This window comes from Sciurus carolinensis, chromosome 17, assembly GCF_902686445.1.
Source record: "Sciurus carolinensis chromosome 17, mSciCar1.2, whole genome shotgun sequence".
NCBI lineage: Eukaryota > Metazoa > Chordata > Mammalia > Rodentia > Sciuridae > Sciurus > Sciurus carolinensis.
The window spans coordinates 33,233,793-33,252,649 of NC_062229.1; the positions used below are offsets into that span (position 1 = coordinate 33,233,793).

Below are 18,857 nucleotides of genomic sequence, written 5' to 3' on the forward strand. Positions count from 1 at the left end.
TCTTAACCCTTTTTGCCATAGCTATGAACAAACTTTTCATTGCTTATTTAATTCATGCATTACTACTTCTCTTGAACAAGGACCCCAATCATAAAGTTTTTTTTTCCTGAATTAATAATTCAAGAAAATAATTCCAGATGGGGCAGGAGGGGTGTGGGCAGGGTTCAGTAGAAGAACCCAGGGCTTCCAAAATTACAGCAGAAAGAACCTGTATCAGCATCGTATGTATTAGCATAACATTAGGATGCATTAGCATAGCAACAAAGATGAACAACAGAAAGAGGAAGAGGGGAAGAGGGGGATGATGAAGCACCTTCACTGCTGCAAAAACAGGATGTAGACAAGGAATGCCACTCTGGCATCTGGAAAACAACTGTCCATGACACCTAAAATTATTAAAGCAAAAAGGGCACCTTGTAGGTCCCGAAAAGCTATTTTCGAAGTGGGGTTGCTCAACCAAGAGCATCAGCTATAATCCGGGAAGTTAGATATGCACATTCCCAGGCCCCACTCCTTACTAGCAAATATCTCTGGTCTCGGAATCTCTGGAATCAGGACCTACAATCTGTGATTTAACAAGTCCTTCAGTTGATTCAGGTGCAGCTAAAGCTGAGAACCCCTGTTCCAGAGTGAAATGGTGGGCGATAATAAAACAGTGTTGTTTGTCCAATATAAGAAGAAATCGATTCAGTCCTATTTCTCAAATCATATTGCCACTACCAAGAAAAACTGAGGTTGCAGTACCTGCATCATTCAAGTGCTCTTCACAAGGACAATGTGATGGCAACATGACCTCTACAGATGCATGCGGGACATGTAGTAGACAGCCTGGGCCTCAAGAGGATGTGCTTGTACTTTCAGTCTTTAGTAACATGCTTTCCATTAAAATGTAGGAAAGCATGCTTCTGACATGGAAAAAGTCTCATTATTACCTATTTAAAGCTGAAACCTATGTAATTAAAAGAGGGGAAGAGTAACTTAATGTCACAATCCAGATTCAGTCTCAGAAAGGTTTTTTTAAAAGTTTGCAATTCTACCTGAACAATGAAGTTAAAAAAAAAAAAAAAAAAAGGAAAACTTGTGCTGTTCTGAAGCTCCATGACAGCAAAAATGACAGCTTTACTTCATAAAACCATCTTGGGAAACTGTAAGTTTGTTTTGACATCCTATCTTGAGCTCCTTTAAAAAAATTTTTTTCCCCTTTCCATGCCTACACCCTGACAAGCTTTCAAATGGAGACACTTAAATTAAAAGGGAAAAATATATATATCTGGAGCACTTACAATCTCTAATCATTCTTCAAAGAACATGGCATTTTAGCATTCTCAAAGCATTTTAAATGTTTCCAAAGAGCTTTGCTAGGGACGTGATTGGAGGTTGGTGTGTGGAAAATGATGATTAATTCTAAAATCTTAAGAGCTCTTTTGGTGAGCTGGAATTTTTAAGTGCACTATTTAAGGTACTTGGTTTCTGCATTTTAAGGTTTAAAACTATTTAACCTTTCTTAGTTTACGAGAGCTCAAGAGCACCACAGTGGATCTTCTTGACTTCAGCGGCCATGGTAGTGGGATACAAGAGCAATTAATTAGAGTAGGAAATCAAGAACTCAACAATTGGTGAACAGAATTCACAGGAAGAGAGCATGAGTCCCCTGAATCTTTCTAAGAAGCACCACATAAGTATATTGTAGTGACTGTTACTAAACGCTATTAATTTTCTTTTTATGTGGGAAAACATAGGATAATTTTGTAGTAGGAATTTGTCAACAAAGTAATTATGTTAAGCCATCAGTGTAATGAAGGGATTTTGTAGAATCTGTTCCTCACTGGCCCCATCCCAAGTGCAAGTATGGTGGGGAAAGGATTCCTAGTGCAGGGCAGTCTATGGGTAAACTCCAACTAGGGTTCTCCATTCATCATTACCAACCCTGCCCAAGCTTCCATTCACCTGCAACCCCAAGCCCAGGAATGTTCTCCCAGCATATCCTGACACCCAGGGTAGATCACTGAATCACAATTCTCAACACCCTCGCGGACTCCCTAGTAACAGTTGGGGAGTCCATTTTCTGAGGCAAAACCAAGTGTCCATCAGTTTACAGTTGGGTCAAGTCAATGGTTCTCCTGGATCTCTCATCATCACTCACCTTCTAGACACTGTCCATGCTAACCTGAATGGTGTACCTGACTCAAAGCATCATTACTGTCCAGGGCAGGGGTGCAGTCCTCTAAGTCCAGCCACTCAGAAGGCTGAGGCAAGAGAATCACGAATATGAGGCCAGCCTGGGCAACTTAGTGAGATCCTCTCTCTCAATATAATAATAATAATAATAATAATAATAATAATAATAATATAATAATAAAAATTATGATAATAAATAAAGGGCTGGGAATGTAGCTCAGTGGTAGGGCACTTGCTTAGCACTTATAAGGCCCTGGGTTCAATCCCTAGTACCACACACACACAAAATATAGATGTGGTATATACTACATATTTATGTGTGTATACATATACATCACTTTATATCAATATATTTATATGTATATATCTATATCTATCTATCTATATAAAATTATATGTCTTTGGGAAGAAGAAAATCACAGAAAAAAGAACTGCATATACTCAGAAACTGTAAACCTCCCTATGACTCACTTAAATGCAAAACAGGCATGAAAACATTAAATGGCAATAATAAAAATGAATAAGAATGAGTGCTTACTGGGTACATACAATGTGCCAGGTATTATTCAAGCAGTTTTGCATATCTTTATGCTCTTAGTCTTAATAATGCTGCAACATGGGTACTATTATTTCCATATCTCAGATATGGTAAGTGACCTGCTCAAGATCATACTGACAGCATGCTAATGGAAGAGCCCAATCTATGAATATTCTAATTACCTTACAGGGTAGCTGCAAGGAATAAGTCATAGTATTCAATTGAAAAGCATATCTAACTTTAGTTAAATAGTTGCTATGTGTAAATTCCATGGTAATCATTTTTATAAAAGTGATCTGATTCAAACTTCAATTCAGTTTACTGGAAAAACTTAAGTAAATATAAATGAGATAAATTTCAAGTCTACTGATGTGAGTTCGAGTAATATTCTATGATAACCTAAGTCTGAAGATTAAAGAGCTCAAAAACTTGACTTAGATGCACAGCAAGAGGCAGCAGCCTATTAAAATTGTACCTTCTAATTGCCTAGAATGTAATGTAACCAGTGTCATTGTTATTAGTTAATTCAAAGACAGAATGGTGTCAGGAAGGTTTAGGTAGAATCCCAAAATACCAGAGAACATAAACCCATCCAGTACTAACTACCTGTTTTGGACAGTTTCCCGGTACTCCTGGTACTGGATGTGCTGTCACCCCTGGTCAGCACCGTGATGCCCCCAAAACTCGCCGTCTTGGTCATGGTGGGCTTCAGATTGCGGTTGGAGCTGTCGGAGTCTGTGCTGCTCCAGGCCCTCTGGTGGTCTGACCACTTGAGTTCATTCTCCGAGCTGCTCTGCCGACTCCCAGATGTTCTCCCTGAGCTATCTCTGTTGCCCCTGGAGCATGGCCACCAGAAAGACGCACAGGAACAGAGTTACATTGCACGACTGGGGTGGGTGGGCACAGATGGGGCCTTTCTTGGTAGAGTCATCTACGCAAGATCCCTTTTGTCAACCATTTAATGAAGCCAGTGGCTCCCCCAAACACTGCTACAAATGCCTTGATGATGTATAGACAGATAACACATCACATATGACACACATGTCACAAACAGAAAAACCAAACCCAGGAATGTCACATGATCCTCCTGCCAGGGAAGGAGAAATAACTAGAAAAACATGGCATAAAATATAATCGCTAACTTCTCTTGCAGAGAGGATAGGGGGATAAGTTCTCCTGAGCCAAACCAACAATGAATTAATGTTCTGAGGTAATTATAATTTTAAATGATTCTAAAAGGAATTCCCACTAAAGAAGGGTATTATTTTTCTCTTTTTCTTCAGCATTGAATAATTGGCTTAGAAAATGCACACACGTCCCGAGAAACTATTTATTAGTTCGTTTTCCAACTTTATGATATATATCTTGAACTCACAAAGGATATGACAGAGAGCACAGAAGTCACAGAAATTGCTAATCCATGGTGAGAATTATGCCTGATGGGTTTAACCTTCATGGTCCGAGGAAATAGCCCTTTAATCCTTTTCACGTAGAACAACAGTGTCAACACTCTACGGCCATACGCTGACAAGAAACTTTCCAGTGGGGTCAGTGGAAATACCAAAAAGCATCTTGAAGTTAAAGGTCATAATTGTTCAAAATTCAAATAGAGAATAAATGTACTAGAAGTGATCCAGTAGCCGGAAGTGAATTTTAAAGACTCCTGAATAATTTAAAGAGTATGCAAAGCTAAATGTGTTTTATTAAGAAACTTGATAAAAACAATTGCATTTTCATTGGTTTTCAACCTGCTTAAAAAGTAACTTTGTTAAAATTTCTGAAGCTTATTCTGCAGATCGAAATAATACATCAATAAAATATACTAAGATTCTTATAGATTATAAAGAAATGAAGGCAACCTATATCATGAGCTATAAATATAGCCCTTCATTTCATATCAGTACGAAATGTAACATATTCAAGTCTTAAATCCAGTCTCACAAATGTGACCAAGACCTTTTTTAAAAATATTCTTCTAAAGTCAATAACAGGCTACTGAGATGCTAGAGGTCTTCATAGCTCATTCCAGACACCAACTGAACTCTGCAGAAGGTATATAGAAATTTAGGTTTTGCTTCAAATGGATCCAAGAGATAATAAAAATGAAGTAACTAATCTGTAGCAGGAACTTCATAAAGCAAGGGGAGAGAGCGGAACAGAAAACTCACAAAACAAGAAACATTTTCAAGGAGGACACTGGATGAAAACATTCCATGCCCTGCCCCACCCCCATCGATGCTTCCTTACATTCTCTGTTCTCGGTACAGCAGGTCCTTGGTTTAGTAACAAGAACCATCTGAAAAAAGACCAAGCTGCAGGAGGAAGTACCCTCAGCAATGGTCAAGCAATTTTAGTTCTTAGACACCTTCAAAATATAAGAAAGCCACGGGAGGTAGGATATAGAAAAACTGCCTTTTCAAGAGTTTGGTGCTCCATTCCTCATTGTTTGTCGTTCCATGTCCAAATTCGACTTCATTCTTCTCCTATATAATTCTGATTATGTTGACCCTTCTTTGACAAGGTCTGGCTAAATCACTACTTAGCAATTATGAATTCGCCAGTTATATGAGGATAATCTCATTTGCAGTTAATGTAGAATATTTATTATAGAAAAACACTGACTTGCATTTGGGGTGGTCCCTAGCCTTAGTATGTAGGATACATCAGAAGGAATTAGGAGTGAACCCTTGTTCCCATCAATAGTTCTGCTTCAATTATGTTTCTCCCTAGGATCTATGCACATCCACATAAGAAATCCAGACTTTTCCTAAATGTCAGCAGGTTAAGAATTTCTTTGCAAAGGAGGTGAGCACCACAGGTTGCAAGCTCCTGTGTTGTATTCTGTACTCTTATACCTGGTAGAGCAAATTCTTGAGAGATGGGGAGGTCCTCTAGACTGGCCACATCATGTGGTCAATAAGACAACCTGAGATTTTCTTAGCTTTATTTCTTTGATTACAGACTAAATTCATCATCCCAAGCCAAGTTCTGTGCATTTTTAAAATAAGTTTCTGCTTTAGGGAATTAGCATTAATGAGATTCAAAATAGCATCTAATTCTGTTTTATGATTCTAGGTATTCACACACTGAAAAGTATTTTATATACTCTATTCATTGATTATTTAGCCCAGTAATGACAGGGTGATGCCCAGAAGTGAATTTCTTATCTCTCTGAGTGTGGAATCATATACTTTATTAAAAAAAAAAAAAAAAAAAAAAAAAAAAAAACCATGTCTGACAGGTGTTTTCCTTCTCTCTTAAATTCAGTGCTGGACCCCTCTAACTGTAATCCAGGAAAACAGTAAGAATAGAATATCCTGTCATTGGAGAGGTGGTCCTTTTATAGGCAACCAGAATTTAATCCCAGGATAGATACAAAGCACATACTCTAAATTCTGTTTCTGTCCTGATTGACAACTGATGTGTCCATTTTCTTACATTTCTGAACATTGTAATTTTTTTGCCCAAGTTATGGATGATGTACACTCTGAATTGCCTTCACAGTTGTGTAGGTGACTTTTGTCCTAAGTTGTCTTTCTGAGTTTCTGTGCTTGGTTATTTTGGTGGATGATGGAATCTATGTTTGGGGTGGCTGACCTTAATGGGCAGGTCTGTAAGAGGGCAGTTTGGGGGCTTTGTAAACTTAACATCCTTTTGTGGGTAAGACACATGTTTTTATCTCTATTAGCCTAAACAGATTAAACCACAGAGTGACTACAGGGGTACTAGTAAATTTTATTTTTTCTCTGGGTTTTCAAGAAAGAAATGCAGGATTTTTTTTCCTTCCCCAGAGCAGAGGCATCAATTACTCTAATTTTACCAACTTCAGATTTACTACCAAAAGATAATTTCTATCTTCCTTAGTATTTTTTTCTTCTAAATTAAAAAAAATTTTTTTTTGTTTTTGCCTTTCCTGTAACAGGTATCCTACTATTTACAAATGTGTTAATACATTTGATAAAAGTTTTAACATTTATCAAATAAATGTGAAAAAATAGGTGTGATCCTTCTGCTTTTATAGAGCTTTCCTCTGAACCCAGAACTTTAAAAGAATTTTTTTTTCTTTTCCCATTATCCTACACAGATCTCAATTTAAGTAGTTGACTATAATTGGAAGGAACATCACAGCCTCCTTTAGAAATAAAATTTGTGCTTAAAAATACATTTGAATATTATGAGGGACAGTAGAGACCTAAAAATTAGCTAACCAAATAGTTATCATTGATGTAATTCCCAGTGCTGGAAATATGTATTCAATTTCAAACTGTCAGAGAAATTTTAACCTGGTAAAATTTGCTGAAGGAGTTTGGGAATGTTAAATAAGTGTCCTGCCAGAGTGAGTTCTGAAACACAGAAAATCTGCAGAACAACCCCAGGAGCTGCATAGGAAGGGCCAGCTTTCCAGTCCCGCCTCTCACATGATCCATATGATGTCACACTAGCTGGGTAACAAACTCTACATCAAGTGCACTGAACATATTTTATTTCATGAACAGAAATATTTTACACTAATACACTTATATTTAACATCACTTCTGCCACATAATCTGAAAACATAGTTTAAAAAAGTAAACCATACCAACCGAAAGAGCTGTCTTTTCTTATAGGTCTCATTGCATATGTTACTGTCTTCCAAGAGCCTACTGGAAATGAAAAACATGATTTTTATGATATAAAACCTAAGGATACTAAATGTCTTAAGTTAAATGTATGTGTGCTCTGCCATAGCACAACTTTCTTGTAAATTAATCCCACATACGATTTTTTATTTGTGTGACATTAAGTTTGTCATAATAAATTCATGGCAGTGTGATAGGATTAAGATCCCTACCCTAGGAAGAAGGCACAGATGCCAGATAAGAAGGAAGGGAAGAGAGAGGAGATACAGGAAACGGAAGGAGAGGGGATAATGAAAGAAATCACTATAAATATGACAGAGATTTAACAAAACATATTAGTTTTTTTTAAAGGTAATATTAAGTTATTTTTATTGGGGGGGCATAATGAAATATTGACATTCCATAGACAATAATTTTAGAAATAGATTTATTTTTATTGGAGAACCACTCAATTCTAGGACTATCAAGACTTCACACATGCAATGCATATATGTGATATAGTCCTGTAAAGTTAAATAGAAGCCAATTGAAAAATAGAATTAGGGTGTAAGGTAGGGGAAATTACTGGTTAGAAGACTAGGGAGTAAGGTTTCCCACCAAAATGAATTGCAAATGCTTACTTAACTTTTTTCTTGGTATGGATACAGAATTTGGAATGCTTCAGAATCATCACTAAAATGTTAATACTCCTGGATTCAGTTTCTCTGAAAATTTGGAAATTTGCCTAAGTCTGTATAAGTCATAATTTTTTTTAAATTCAGAGCTTGTATAGATTTATTTTATAATTTTGTCCTTTAAAAGCAATTACTCTCTTGGAGGGTTCAGTTACTTGAAGAATTCCAAGTGCTAATATGATGACTTTTTTTTTTAATCAGCTAACTTTAATGCCCAGTTTAAATTTCTCTGAGTACTGGCATTGAATTAGTCTCCATTTTAACCAACTTTAGAGGGATATCCATTAAGCTGACACCTGAAATAAAGTTAATCAACACCTTATTTACGCATACCATATTTCTAAATCAAGTTGGGGATTTTAGTACATCTTAAATGTGATTAGTACTATTAATATGGATTCCTAAATTTCTCCTGAATATCTGCAATTAAATCAAGAGGACACTTTAATATCTGTGTCAATTTAGAACCATTTTTAAAAGGTACTTTTACAAAGATATATGTTAAGTTTGAAAAATGTCTAGTCTTATTCCCAAGATCTACTATAAATTTTACAACTGCCTCCTTCCCCTAACCCCTAAGACAGTTATACTGCTACATCTAGACAGGTTTAGATAAGGTTTTCTTTATTTCTTTCTTCCTTTCTTCTTCTTTTTTGTTTGTTTGTTTGTTTGCTTTCCTTTGGTACCAGGGAGTGAACCCGGGGCACTTAAGCACTGAACCACATCCCCAGCCCTCTTTATTCCTTTGTTTATATTTAATTTTGAGATGCAGTCTCACTGAGTTGCTTAAAGCCTTGCTAAATCACTGAGGCTGGCTTTGAACTTGCAATCCTCCTGCCTTAGGCCCCTGAGATGCTGGGATTATAGGTGTGTGCAACCATACCTAGCTTTAGATGAGGTTTTCATGTAAACTTTTTATAAAGATGAATAGGTAGTTAAGAATGAGGAACTTAAAGTAATATTATTCTAATTATTATTTGTATAGCTATATAATTGTAGGAAAGAAGTGGCTAATAATACCAAATAAAGTACTTTTAGCAGCCTGCTCAGTAAGCCAATGGAACTGCAAATTCCTGCGTGAACTCAATATTTTCTCTTTTTAATGCCTGGGGAAGGTAACAGAAATTTCACCTTAGGAAGGACACAGGATTGAGTCAAAATAAGGAAACAGTTTAAGCCTCTGTTTGAAAGTAACTGAGAGAACTTTTTCCCCCAAATTAAATACTCTTCGACATGCTAAATAACATATGTGAATATGTATGTGTGTTTAGACATGTTAAATAACATATAAGTGTGAATATATACGTGTGCACACATTGATATATGTATTTATTTATACATATATTCAAGCACACACTTATATATGGGATATATATATATATGTATATGGGAATAAACAGGACATACATGACAGACTGTTCTTCTAACAATACAAAAAATAAAATTCCATTTTACCTGTTTTCCACATAAAGGCTTTCCTGGGAGCAAACTGACTGAAAAATAAAAGAAAGGCATTGTATCAGATGTTCTGGATATGCTGAGGGGTCCCAAATCCTTTCCAGATTTTAAAACTACTTTTCCCCTCCTAGGGAAAAATATGCACAAAAGATGGAAATAAAAAAGGAAAAAATATAGGTTAGCGTTAGAAGAGTCAACCATTCTCATGCAGCTCAGGGAACTTTTCCACCAGGACATCTCCAGGTTTTCAACAGATTAAGCCCCGTTCAGCAACAAGGTCAGAAGAGAAATGTGAATAAAATTGCTGGAGAAACCCATGACCACCTTTGGAGTCTGAGCAGCGAGTGGTTTCCTCTGGAGCTGTGGAGGTACAGTCACCAACAGAAGCCAGGGGAAGAGGTTCAAAACAAGGCAGAGCATGCAAACTTGGAAGGATCCACCTAAGAACGGGAGCAGTGTGAAACCACAATTCTATAAGAACTACCTGGCAACTATGAACTCTCACGGAAGAAAGAGATTAAACACAAGTCTCTCAAAATGGAAGAAATGCCATCTATCTGTGATCATAAGTAAGGAGGACAGAAGACAAGTTTCAATGAAACAAAGCTAATTAGAAAAAAAAAAACAACGGTCAAACTCCATCTGATATTTCTTAGTTTTGCACATAGAAAACTGATGACCTTACTGTTTTGTTTCTGTTTGCCTGGTAATCATTTCTCTCCTATCTTGTATTTAATATACAATGTATGGAAGATAGAATTCTGTTAGAATTACATGCTGGGGAAAGGTGGATCGGATTAAATTTAAACAAGCAGAAAAAGAGAAGCCTAGGCAAATTATGGTGCTGAGGTCATAAAATAGCAGGGACTGTTTAGGAAGCAAAACAAGACTATTTTCAAAGTATTAAATTTCTAAACATAAGTACAGAAGCACCATGTTATATGTAGATTTTCTCAATTATGAATAAGCGACCTGTTAAAGGGATAAATGGAGACAGAGCTGGTCTATTTTAAGATTAAAAAAAAAAAAAAAAACTGAAGAAAAAGTAATGACCTTTCAATAAGCCTTGAACTAAAAGATGCTGCTAATGTAACCACCACTCAAAGAGGCAAGCAGGATATTGGCTTCTACTTTCAATTTGCTAGAGAAATCATTCCTTCCACGAAGCCAAAGGGGAAGAATTTAGACATGGTGTTTTGCTCAGTGGTGTGAGCATTCAGTGAAGGCATCTCTAGAATCATTTCTTTGAACCTTTCTGTTGAAAAAGTATCCCAAATCTCAGGTGTGCAAAAAACTTCTGTATCAAAAAAGCAAAAACAGCCAATTAAAATATATATTTTCAGAAAATAGCTTTTTGAAATTTGACATTTATATGTGGAAAGTGAGACAAATACGAATGATGTGCCATCACATTACTCTTATACAGATCTTTTAAGGGTAAACTAAATACCCTATCCTCTCCATTTCCATGAGTTTAGTTTTGCTACCTATCAACTTGAGTCAAGTCATGGTATATAAAAGAAAGTGAGGTTGTTTCAGGTATACATTATGAGTTCAATATTCCACTACTTCTCAGCTCAGTTGGAAAGAGGTCAACAAAGTTTATACTATTCTGTATGGGACTGGAATTATTAAGAAATCCATTTGTTTGAAGGAGTTTATCAAAACATACTGAACTCTTTAGATTTGTGAATCTAATAGCATTTGGGAGGAAAGTAAGCAACTCAAACTTTTTGAATAAAAAGTAAGACTTCAGCAAGTCAAGGATACCTTTCCCAAAAACATAACTCAAGAGTATGTTTCTGATTTTTGTGGCAAGGTCCTCAGTAAATCACTTCATCACCTCTTTACCACATTTTCATAAATAAGACACAGGTAGTTATTGGCTGTGATTCAGTGGTTTATGAAAATAAAACTTTTTTAAAAAAGCAGTATTAATAACTTGCACATTTAATAGCAGAGAAAGATAAAATTGTCACAGTAATTAAGTGCAACATTCAAAGCTGTCACTTATATGCATTCTCAGATATAAAAGGCTCCCTTTTCAAAAAAGGAGAAAAATGATTTTGCCTAATGGGTTACAGAGTTCTCTCCCACATCCCACTCCCACCTCTGGTGGCACCACATGCCTTTCCATCCGTTCTCCCTGAAGAGGGATCTCAGCTGGTGCTGGGAAGACCCTGGAAGAGCTTCTCCCTACTTTATACCCAGATACCCTTTGCCAGTTACCCTCTAGGCAAAACAAACCTTTCCCAACTGCATTGCTTTCTCAACCAAATCTCCCCCAATTTAGCAACATCATATATAATTAACCATTGAAGAAGCTAAAATCCTTGCCAAAGTAAAAGAATTGGATCTCAAATATTACTTACTACAGAAACAGGCTAATTTGTTATTTGAGAGCTAAATCGTGCACTCTGACTGAACAACTATTTAGTCCTCAAATAACGAAAACATGTGTCTGATTTCAAGATACTCAAATTTCCAAACTGTATTTGAAATTTCTTCTAGAAAACCACCTAAAACTGCTTGCATTTTTGATTATGTGCCTGCAATACCAAAGTGCACACGCATTCTCACACTCTTCACATACTCACACACACCTTAGACATGAAGATACAGTAGGAAAATACACAAAAACATTTCTAATTTTTAAATAATTTGATTTTTTTGCTCAAGTATAACTACTGTAAAGTATTTCTCATCTCATTGTTTCTTCAAGTAGCAAAAAAATTTGCATATGCTTTCTCAATATTTGAACTGGTTTGAGTAACTCCACTACTTATAATTACTGAAGAAAGCTGGTTTTGCTGTCTCAATTTTATAAATTATGAGGAAACTAAATTAAAGATGAGCTAAGAAAAAGATTATACTTCTATAATACAATTTCCTTATGCTGGATCCTTTGCATTTGTTTTACAATTGACTTAATTTACTTTATTATCTTATGAAAGAACAATTCTGTGCCTCAACAATTTGGGCAGTGATCAGTGATCACTGGGAACCAAGAAATACACAAATGAAAGTCCCCTAACATGGGCTGTCATGATATGTGTGGTGAGGGAGATCTGCTACTATATGTGTTATTTAGGAAAGTTCATATTGCTGTGCTATGTCCTTAAGAACTTGTGTCATAGAGGATACGGTACAGTCCAGTTCATATAGGGTCACCCCCAACACTCCCTGCCTCTTAATAGTCATAACCTTATGTGTGACCTCCAACTTTGTTCCAAGGTCGGTGTGTGTGTCTGATAGACTACAGCAGAAAGGAAGATATGTCATTGCTGAGACTAGGTTATGTAAGACTGTGGCTTCCATATTTGGATGTCTCTGGTTCTCTCTTGAATCACTTTCTCCAGGGGAAGCTAGTTACCATGTCATAAAGACACTAGCAGATTATGAAGGAGCCCACCTAGTAAGGAACTGAAACCTCCAGGCTATCACCAGTGAAGCAATAAATACAGCAATAAAATAACTAAGGACATAGTGGTATGTCTAAGTATCTCTAGCAAATTATTAGGGCCAGGGAGAAAGACACTGGGCATATTTGGCCCCCCTTAGGCTTAAAGGAATCTAATTAATGATAGGGAATTTTTCCTTGGAAAATCACACATATATTCATGCATATAAAGTCTTACAAGTGATATTAGAATTTTCATTTGATTCTGGAATCCCTCCTGGGAGTGTATTTTCTGTATAGGATACCAATTTTAAAGTAGAACCTTCTATGGTAGGTTAAAGGTAGTGCCAGAATAAAGATGGTGCTCCATTTACATTATTAAAGCATGAAATGCAGAGAGCCTACAAAAGCGGCTCACATCTCTATTTCTGCAGAAGGAAGAAATCTCATCATTTGGAAGAAGGCTGCCAAAGGATGTCATGCAATGGCTTGAAATTAAGCTTTTTCACAATTGTCTGCTTTTACTTTTCAAAAAATGTTAATAGGGCTGGGGTGCAGCTCAGTGGTAGAATGTTTGCCTATCATGCAGGAGACCATGGGTTCAATCACCAGCACCTCAATAAAATAAATAAATAGAGCATGTGGCCATAAAGTCTTCAAATAGCGTGCTATGGTTTAAACTATGACCCAGGTCCCTAGCTGCTAATTCCTTTAGCAGGGTTATAGGGAAGTCAGCATAAGGGAAGTCTTGAAGACTCCTGCTCCCTGAGATGACTGCTCAGGGACCTGAGAATCACTAAGTGAAGTGAGCAGCACAGGTGTCATCCTCAGCCCAGGTGGCCATTCGTAACTATGCTTTCTGTCACCTAGCTCTGTGATACAACTTTAAAAAAGACATAACGCTGCTCTACATTATGTCTGCAGTGAGTATTTGTTTCTCAATATAACAAATCATTCACAAATCACCTGACGTGCCAGAACCAAAGTGTGAGGAAAAAAAGGTTGTGTGTATGTGTGTGCATGAGAGAGAAAGCAATAGCGCATGCAAGAATAGAATAAAAAATGAGCTAGCTGACAGAAGAAAAAAAAAATTCTCTCTATGAAGGCTTGAGGAAAGAACATGCTGCCGCCCAGCCTGTTGCAGGTATTCTTCCCCAACTGTGACAAGATTAGATCATCTCATTACTTTTATTATTGTTTCCAGCAAATACAATGAAAAACCCATAGTGTATCAGGTTGTGCTTTGCCCCACCAAAAATTATGTCCATAGTAAAGCCTAAGTAGCCCATATATCTGCAGAATCTTCTAGAACTGCATCTGCACCTCCAGCCACGGGGAGTTCCATCTCACTCTAACACTCAATTTCAGAGTTGTGGGACAGATTATTTATCATCAAAATTCTATTTTAGTGTATTCCAGAAAGGTTGGGGTTGGTACCAATGTGGAAGAAGTGCAGTTAGAAGAGGCTGAATCACTCCTGCAGCCTCAGATGAAGGAACCAGCACTTCCTGAAGGTGACGGACTCTGGCTTGTCCTGAAGCTACCAACGATCACAGCCCTCCTCCCGCTTCTGTGGGGAGCACTGATGCCCAGCTCTCTAGGCTGGCACTGTGTGATCTCTAGGAGCTAATCGCAGCAGGAGTCAAACACTTCCCCTAAGTAGGCAAAGCTGGAAACTTTGGCCCTGGACAGCCCCACAAAGGAGCTCACATCTCTCCTTCTGCAGAGGAAAGAACCCACAATATTTCAGGTAGCCCCAAGTGATTTCATGGAATAGAAAGCTACAGTGACCACTTGCCCTTTTAAATTTCTTGCATTTAAATTAAGCTTTTATTTGTTAACTTTTTATTTTTATTTAATTGAATTGCATTTTCTCTTGGCCATAGTGGGTAAAGTCTAAAAATATCCCAGTCACATTTCTTTGTTAGGACTTAACAAAAGAAATTCTTCTATGATGATTTCCTTGACAGACTATTTCCTGATTTGAACTGATCTGAAATCAAGGGGAAAAAATGAGTAGGATTATCTAACGTCAGGAAAATGAAGTATCCATATTTTCTAAGGACTCAGAAAAGACTCTGGATATTTATATGTTTATATGTGTGTGTGATCCATAGGCTGCTTTTTTCTTTCCTCTGCACAGTGTTGGTATTTTAAAAATACACTAATAGGTGATCTGCTGCCTAATATGGATGTGAAGGTATTGCTGCAAATCTGATACCTTCCTTTGTACTGAAGGTCTGTTTTGTTGACTGAAATTAGACCTCTCTACCCCTACCAGTCATTCCCTAGGAACACACCCAGACCCTTGGCTAGTTTTCCATCACTTCCCTGAACCAGGTCCTCTTCCAGAAACACTTCTGGTTTGCTGCAGTTCGATTTGTTCCCTGGCTCCAGTCTCCTAACTCCCTGCCAGCTCACTGTCTGGGGAATGAGGCTGCCTTACTGCTGATGGAAGGACCGCACTAAAGAGGCAATTAAAACAACTACTCACATCGTGTGCAAATATTCTCTCCCTCACTCTCTGATATTCCTCTTCTCTCTCTTCAATTGATTTACTTCGTCTGTCATCTCTAAATGGATGCATTCTGTTTTGCTGAACAGAAAAAAGAAATCAGGAGGGTTATCCAAGTTGAGTTGTTAGAAATCTGCAGTTAAGCAACTGTCAGCTAAGAATAATAAATGTTCATTTACACAAATGGAGTATGACAAGTTTCACTCTCTCTGTCCCCTAAGGAGGCTGTCTGGGGTACATGTACCATGTGTGTGCATGGCATGCAATGACTGGAAATGTTTGCTCCTCCTGGTTGCTGCCTTGCTAGATGCAAGTAGCACAGGTACATCTAAAATGTATAAGCCTGAATGTACCTCAGGTGTTCAGCCAGTACAGGTATGTGGTGGCTCACCAGGGATGGATTCTGTCTCCTTTGCTAACCTGGATGGTCTGATTCCTCAGAAGGAGGAAGAATGCTGGCTTAAAAAAAAAAAAAAAAAAAAAAAAACGGAAGTTTGAGGTGACTGCAGGAAGAAATGGCTTTGAAAACTTTAGGACTGGACAAATAGCAAGTGAGCATAGCAAAGAGAGTGGGGGCCGAAAGGATTATATGGACACTATCTCTTACTTTGTTTTTATTCACTCAATGACTGATTCTGTGAATCTCATCTGGTATAGGAAGAATGACCTCAGGCTTAAAAACTAAATCTAACAAAACTTGTTTGCTGATAAGGGTCAGTAGAAGAAAACAATTCAAAGAACCCAGCATGAGGAGTGTTCTTTCTTCCTCTCATCTGACCAGTTCCTACATCTCAACTGCCCTCCTATCTAATTTTTGCCATCCCTGACCAAATGCTCTGCATTGACCGCATTCACCCATCCACACGACAGACACCCACTAAGTGCACCACGCAGGCACATGTCTCACGGGCAACACGAGCCATGGTGTAGCTCCGTGGTGGTGGTGGGAGGAAACGAGATACAAATGATGAACAGGTTTTTTAAAAAAGTGTGTCAGAAATGCACATACTGGCTTACAGTGACTCACAGAGTAATTAAAATAACTTGAGTGAGATGCATATTGTCTTACCTTTAAAATTCTAAAGCAAAGTCATTTTCAGAAAAAAAATAATCTATTTTGATTGTCAGAGACACAAAGTATAATCATAATGGCATTTAGCTGACTTTCTCTACTTGTGCTTATTATCATTTAAAATTTGTTTTACTTTGTGTTCTTCCTAATCACCCTGGTCCCCACACCCTCCCCCATTTAGAGAAAAGATTTAGTAAAGTCTCTTTAACCTTATCCAAGTACCATGATTAATGCTACTCTAGAACAACACAATGTTTTGTCACAAACAATACACAAGGATAAAGTTCTGCTACACTTCATGCAAAACGAGCAGACAATTTACGTGGACCATAGAACATGGGCAGGAGAAGGGGTGGGAGACTAGAACATGAACTCAAGTCTTTTCTGCGAAGTCTTATTTTAGGATAGTTGCAAAATCCACCTGTCCTCACCATAACAAGGTTTGTTCTTTAACAGCTACACGAGTTGATCATCGGTCCGTATTGAAAATCCAGCTCAATTTGTGCACAACTGAAGGACAAAGCTGTAGGGAGTGGAACGACTGCCAGAGTTACACAGACATCTGGAAATGCGACTGACAAAGCTTTTCCCCACAGCTTGGAGCCTGTGGCATCCCGACCCCCCCAGACATGCAGCAGGAACTGCGCCAAGCACCACCCATGCAGCCCAACACAGAGCCATTGCTAAAGCAACCAGACACAGTTTTTGGCTACCCATTGAATGCCAAAGGGGGGAGGCAAGGGGAGGCCAGGGGTTGGAGGGAGGGCAGTAGTACCAGAGGCAGGGGAGGGCTGGGAGGCAGGGAGGGGACAACAGAGGAACGACAAGAACATCAGTCAGCCCACCTTCAAAAACAACAACGTCAGCCACTCTCAAACTTGAGAACCAACCTGATTGTCTTCTTTATCAATACTAGAGTTATCTCGCTTCAAGATAAACCGCTTCTGGGATTCTTCACCTTTTTCATCTTTTAAATGTTCACAAAACCTTTGCTCTGGTCTGCCAGCAAAGTAAAACATATCAATAAAAGAGTTTTCCCCCTGTTTAAAGTTATTTCTTAGTGTTTTCCCCCACCGTGGCATTTAACTTTTAAAAATGTTTAGAAGTGGTTCCGACATTAGAGTTGCTGGCAACATACAGGCAGGTATTCTCCACATGTTGCTAGAATACCTTTTGTTGTTTTGAATTCAGAATCTTGTTTGCTGCATGCTGATCACCATAGCTGAAGTTAAAGAAAAAATTTTAAAGATCTGCACATTTATAGTGTATAGATGTTTTCTTTAATGATTTTGACCTCCATCACTCCTGAATTCAAATTCCCACTCATATTCTCAAACAAATACACAGGTTTAGTACATTAATCCACCAATGTCTGGAAACTTGGAGAATACCTCTCATGATATCTCAAGAGTCTTCTGATTCTGTAGTAAGAGATGATCCTTTAAAAATTGTTTGTCTTCCTCCTATAACAAATGCTCTGGAATCTGATTCCACCAGACAATGACACTCTGGGCCATGTTTGTATATCAGCTCAGTAATTGGGGAAATGAGATATTTAATTTAAACAACTTAATGTCTGATTTGTATGGGGGAAAATGCTCCAAGCAGTTACACACTATTGATTAGTCAATTGATTTTTTTAGGTTCTCTTAATCATTTGGTATTATTGAAGGGAAGGGCTCCACTTCTTTGTTAATTTCCCACGATGTCACTGTATACCACAGAACTCAATGGAAGACTTGGTCTTGGGTTCATCCACAGAGGAAGTGTGAAAATATTTGTCCCTGACTTAGAAGTAGTTCTGATTTATGACTCTCATTAAAGTGTCTCTGTTATGTCTGATGCATTAGTTCTGAAGCTTAGGGGGTTTTCTGTCCCTGCTGGGTTCATTATTCCTTTAGTCACTGGGAGTCCACTTCAGTGCCTGTTCTTTAAGGTTGGTGACCAGTAATTAAGAAAATCTCACCATTTGATTATACTCCAAAATAAGCAAGTAGTACTTTGAAACAAAGAAGTAGCTTAAGTGTATAATTCAAACCTTGATGAGGTGTATTCTTTTTTAAAATATGTGTATATAAATATAAGAATACTGATGAGCAGGCAATAGCAGAAAGCTGGAATAATACCAGTTACAGTTTCCAGAGTTATTCATAATTTCTGCAAAGCAATGCCACCACCTTGTTCAATCCTTATAGTAAAAGTTTGATGCAATAGAAGTAGAGATTTTTGGCCTCTTTTAAAGACAAGGAAACCATCCCTCAGTGATTCTTTTCACTTTAAGTTTATAGATTGTCCCACTAAACCACAGGCTTCCAAAAACCTGGTCACATCTTCATAGACACTTGGTTCAGTCCCTCTCTAATTACACCGTGCACAGTAAATAGGAGAACCTCAACTTACAGA

At 37.7% G+C, this 18,857-nt stretch overlaps 1 protein-coding gene across 16 annotated transcripts in view; it reads right to left on the minus strand.

The window, feature by feature from the left end:
* Arpp21 (cAMP regulated phosphoprotein 21) overlaps positions 1-18,857 on the minus strand; it is a 148,889-nt gene that overhangs the window by 61,161 nt on the left and 68,871 nt on the right. For 6 of the 16 annotated variants that reach the window (XM_047530875.1, XM_047530874.1, XM_047530883.1 and 3 more), the window contains exons 10-14: positions 17,345-17,453; positions 15,362-15,463; positions 9,465-9,502; positions 7,300-7,359; positions 3,320-3,552 (exon numbers count right to left, since the gene is read on the minus strand). In XM_047530875.1, the coding sequence (XP_047386831.1) occupies positions 3,320-3,552; positions 7,300-7,359; positions 9,465-9,502; positions 15,362-15,463; positions 17,345-17,453 (542 nt within the window). The remainder of the gene's footprint in view (positions 1-3,319; positions 3,553-7,299; positions 7,360-9,464; positions 9,503-15,361; positions 15,464-17,344; positions 17,454-18,857) is intronic. The other 10 variants (XM_047530878.1, XM_047530884.1, XM_047530882.1 and 7 more) reach the window with 7 other exon arrangements.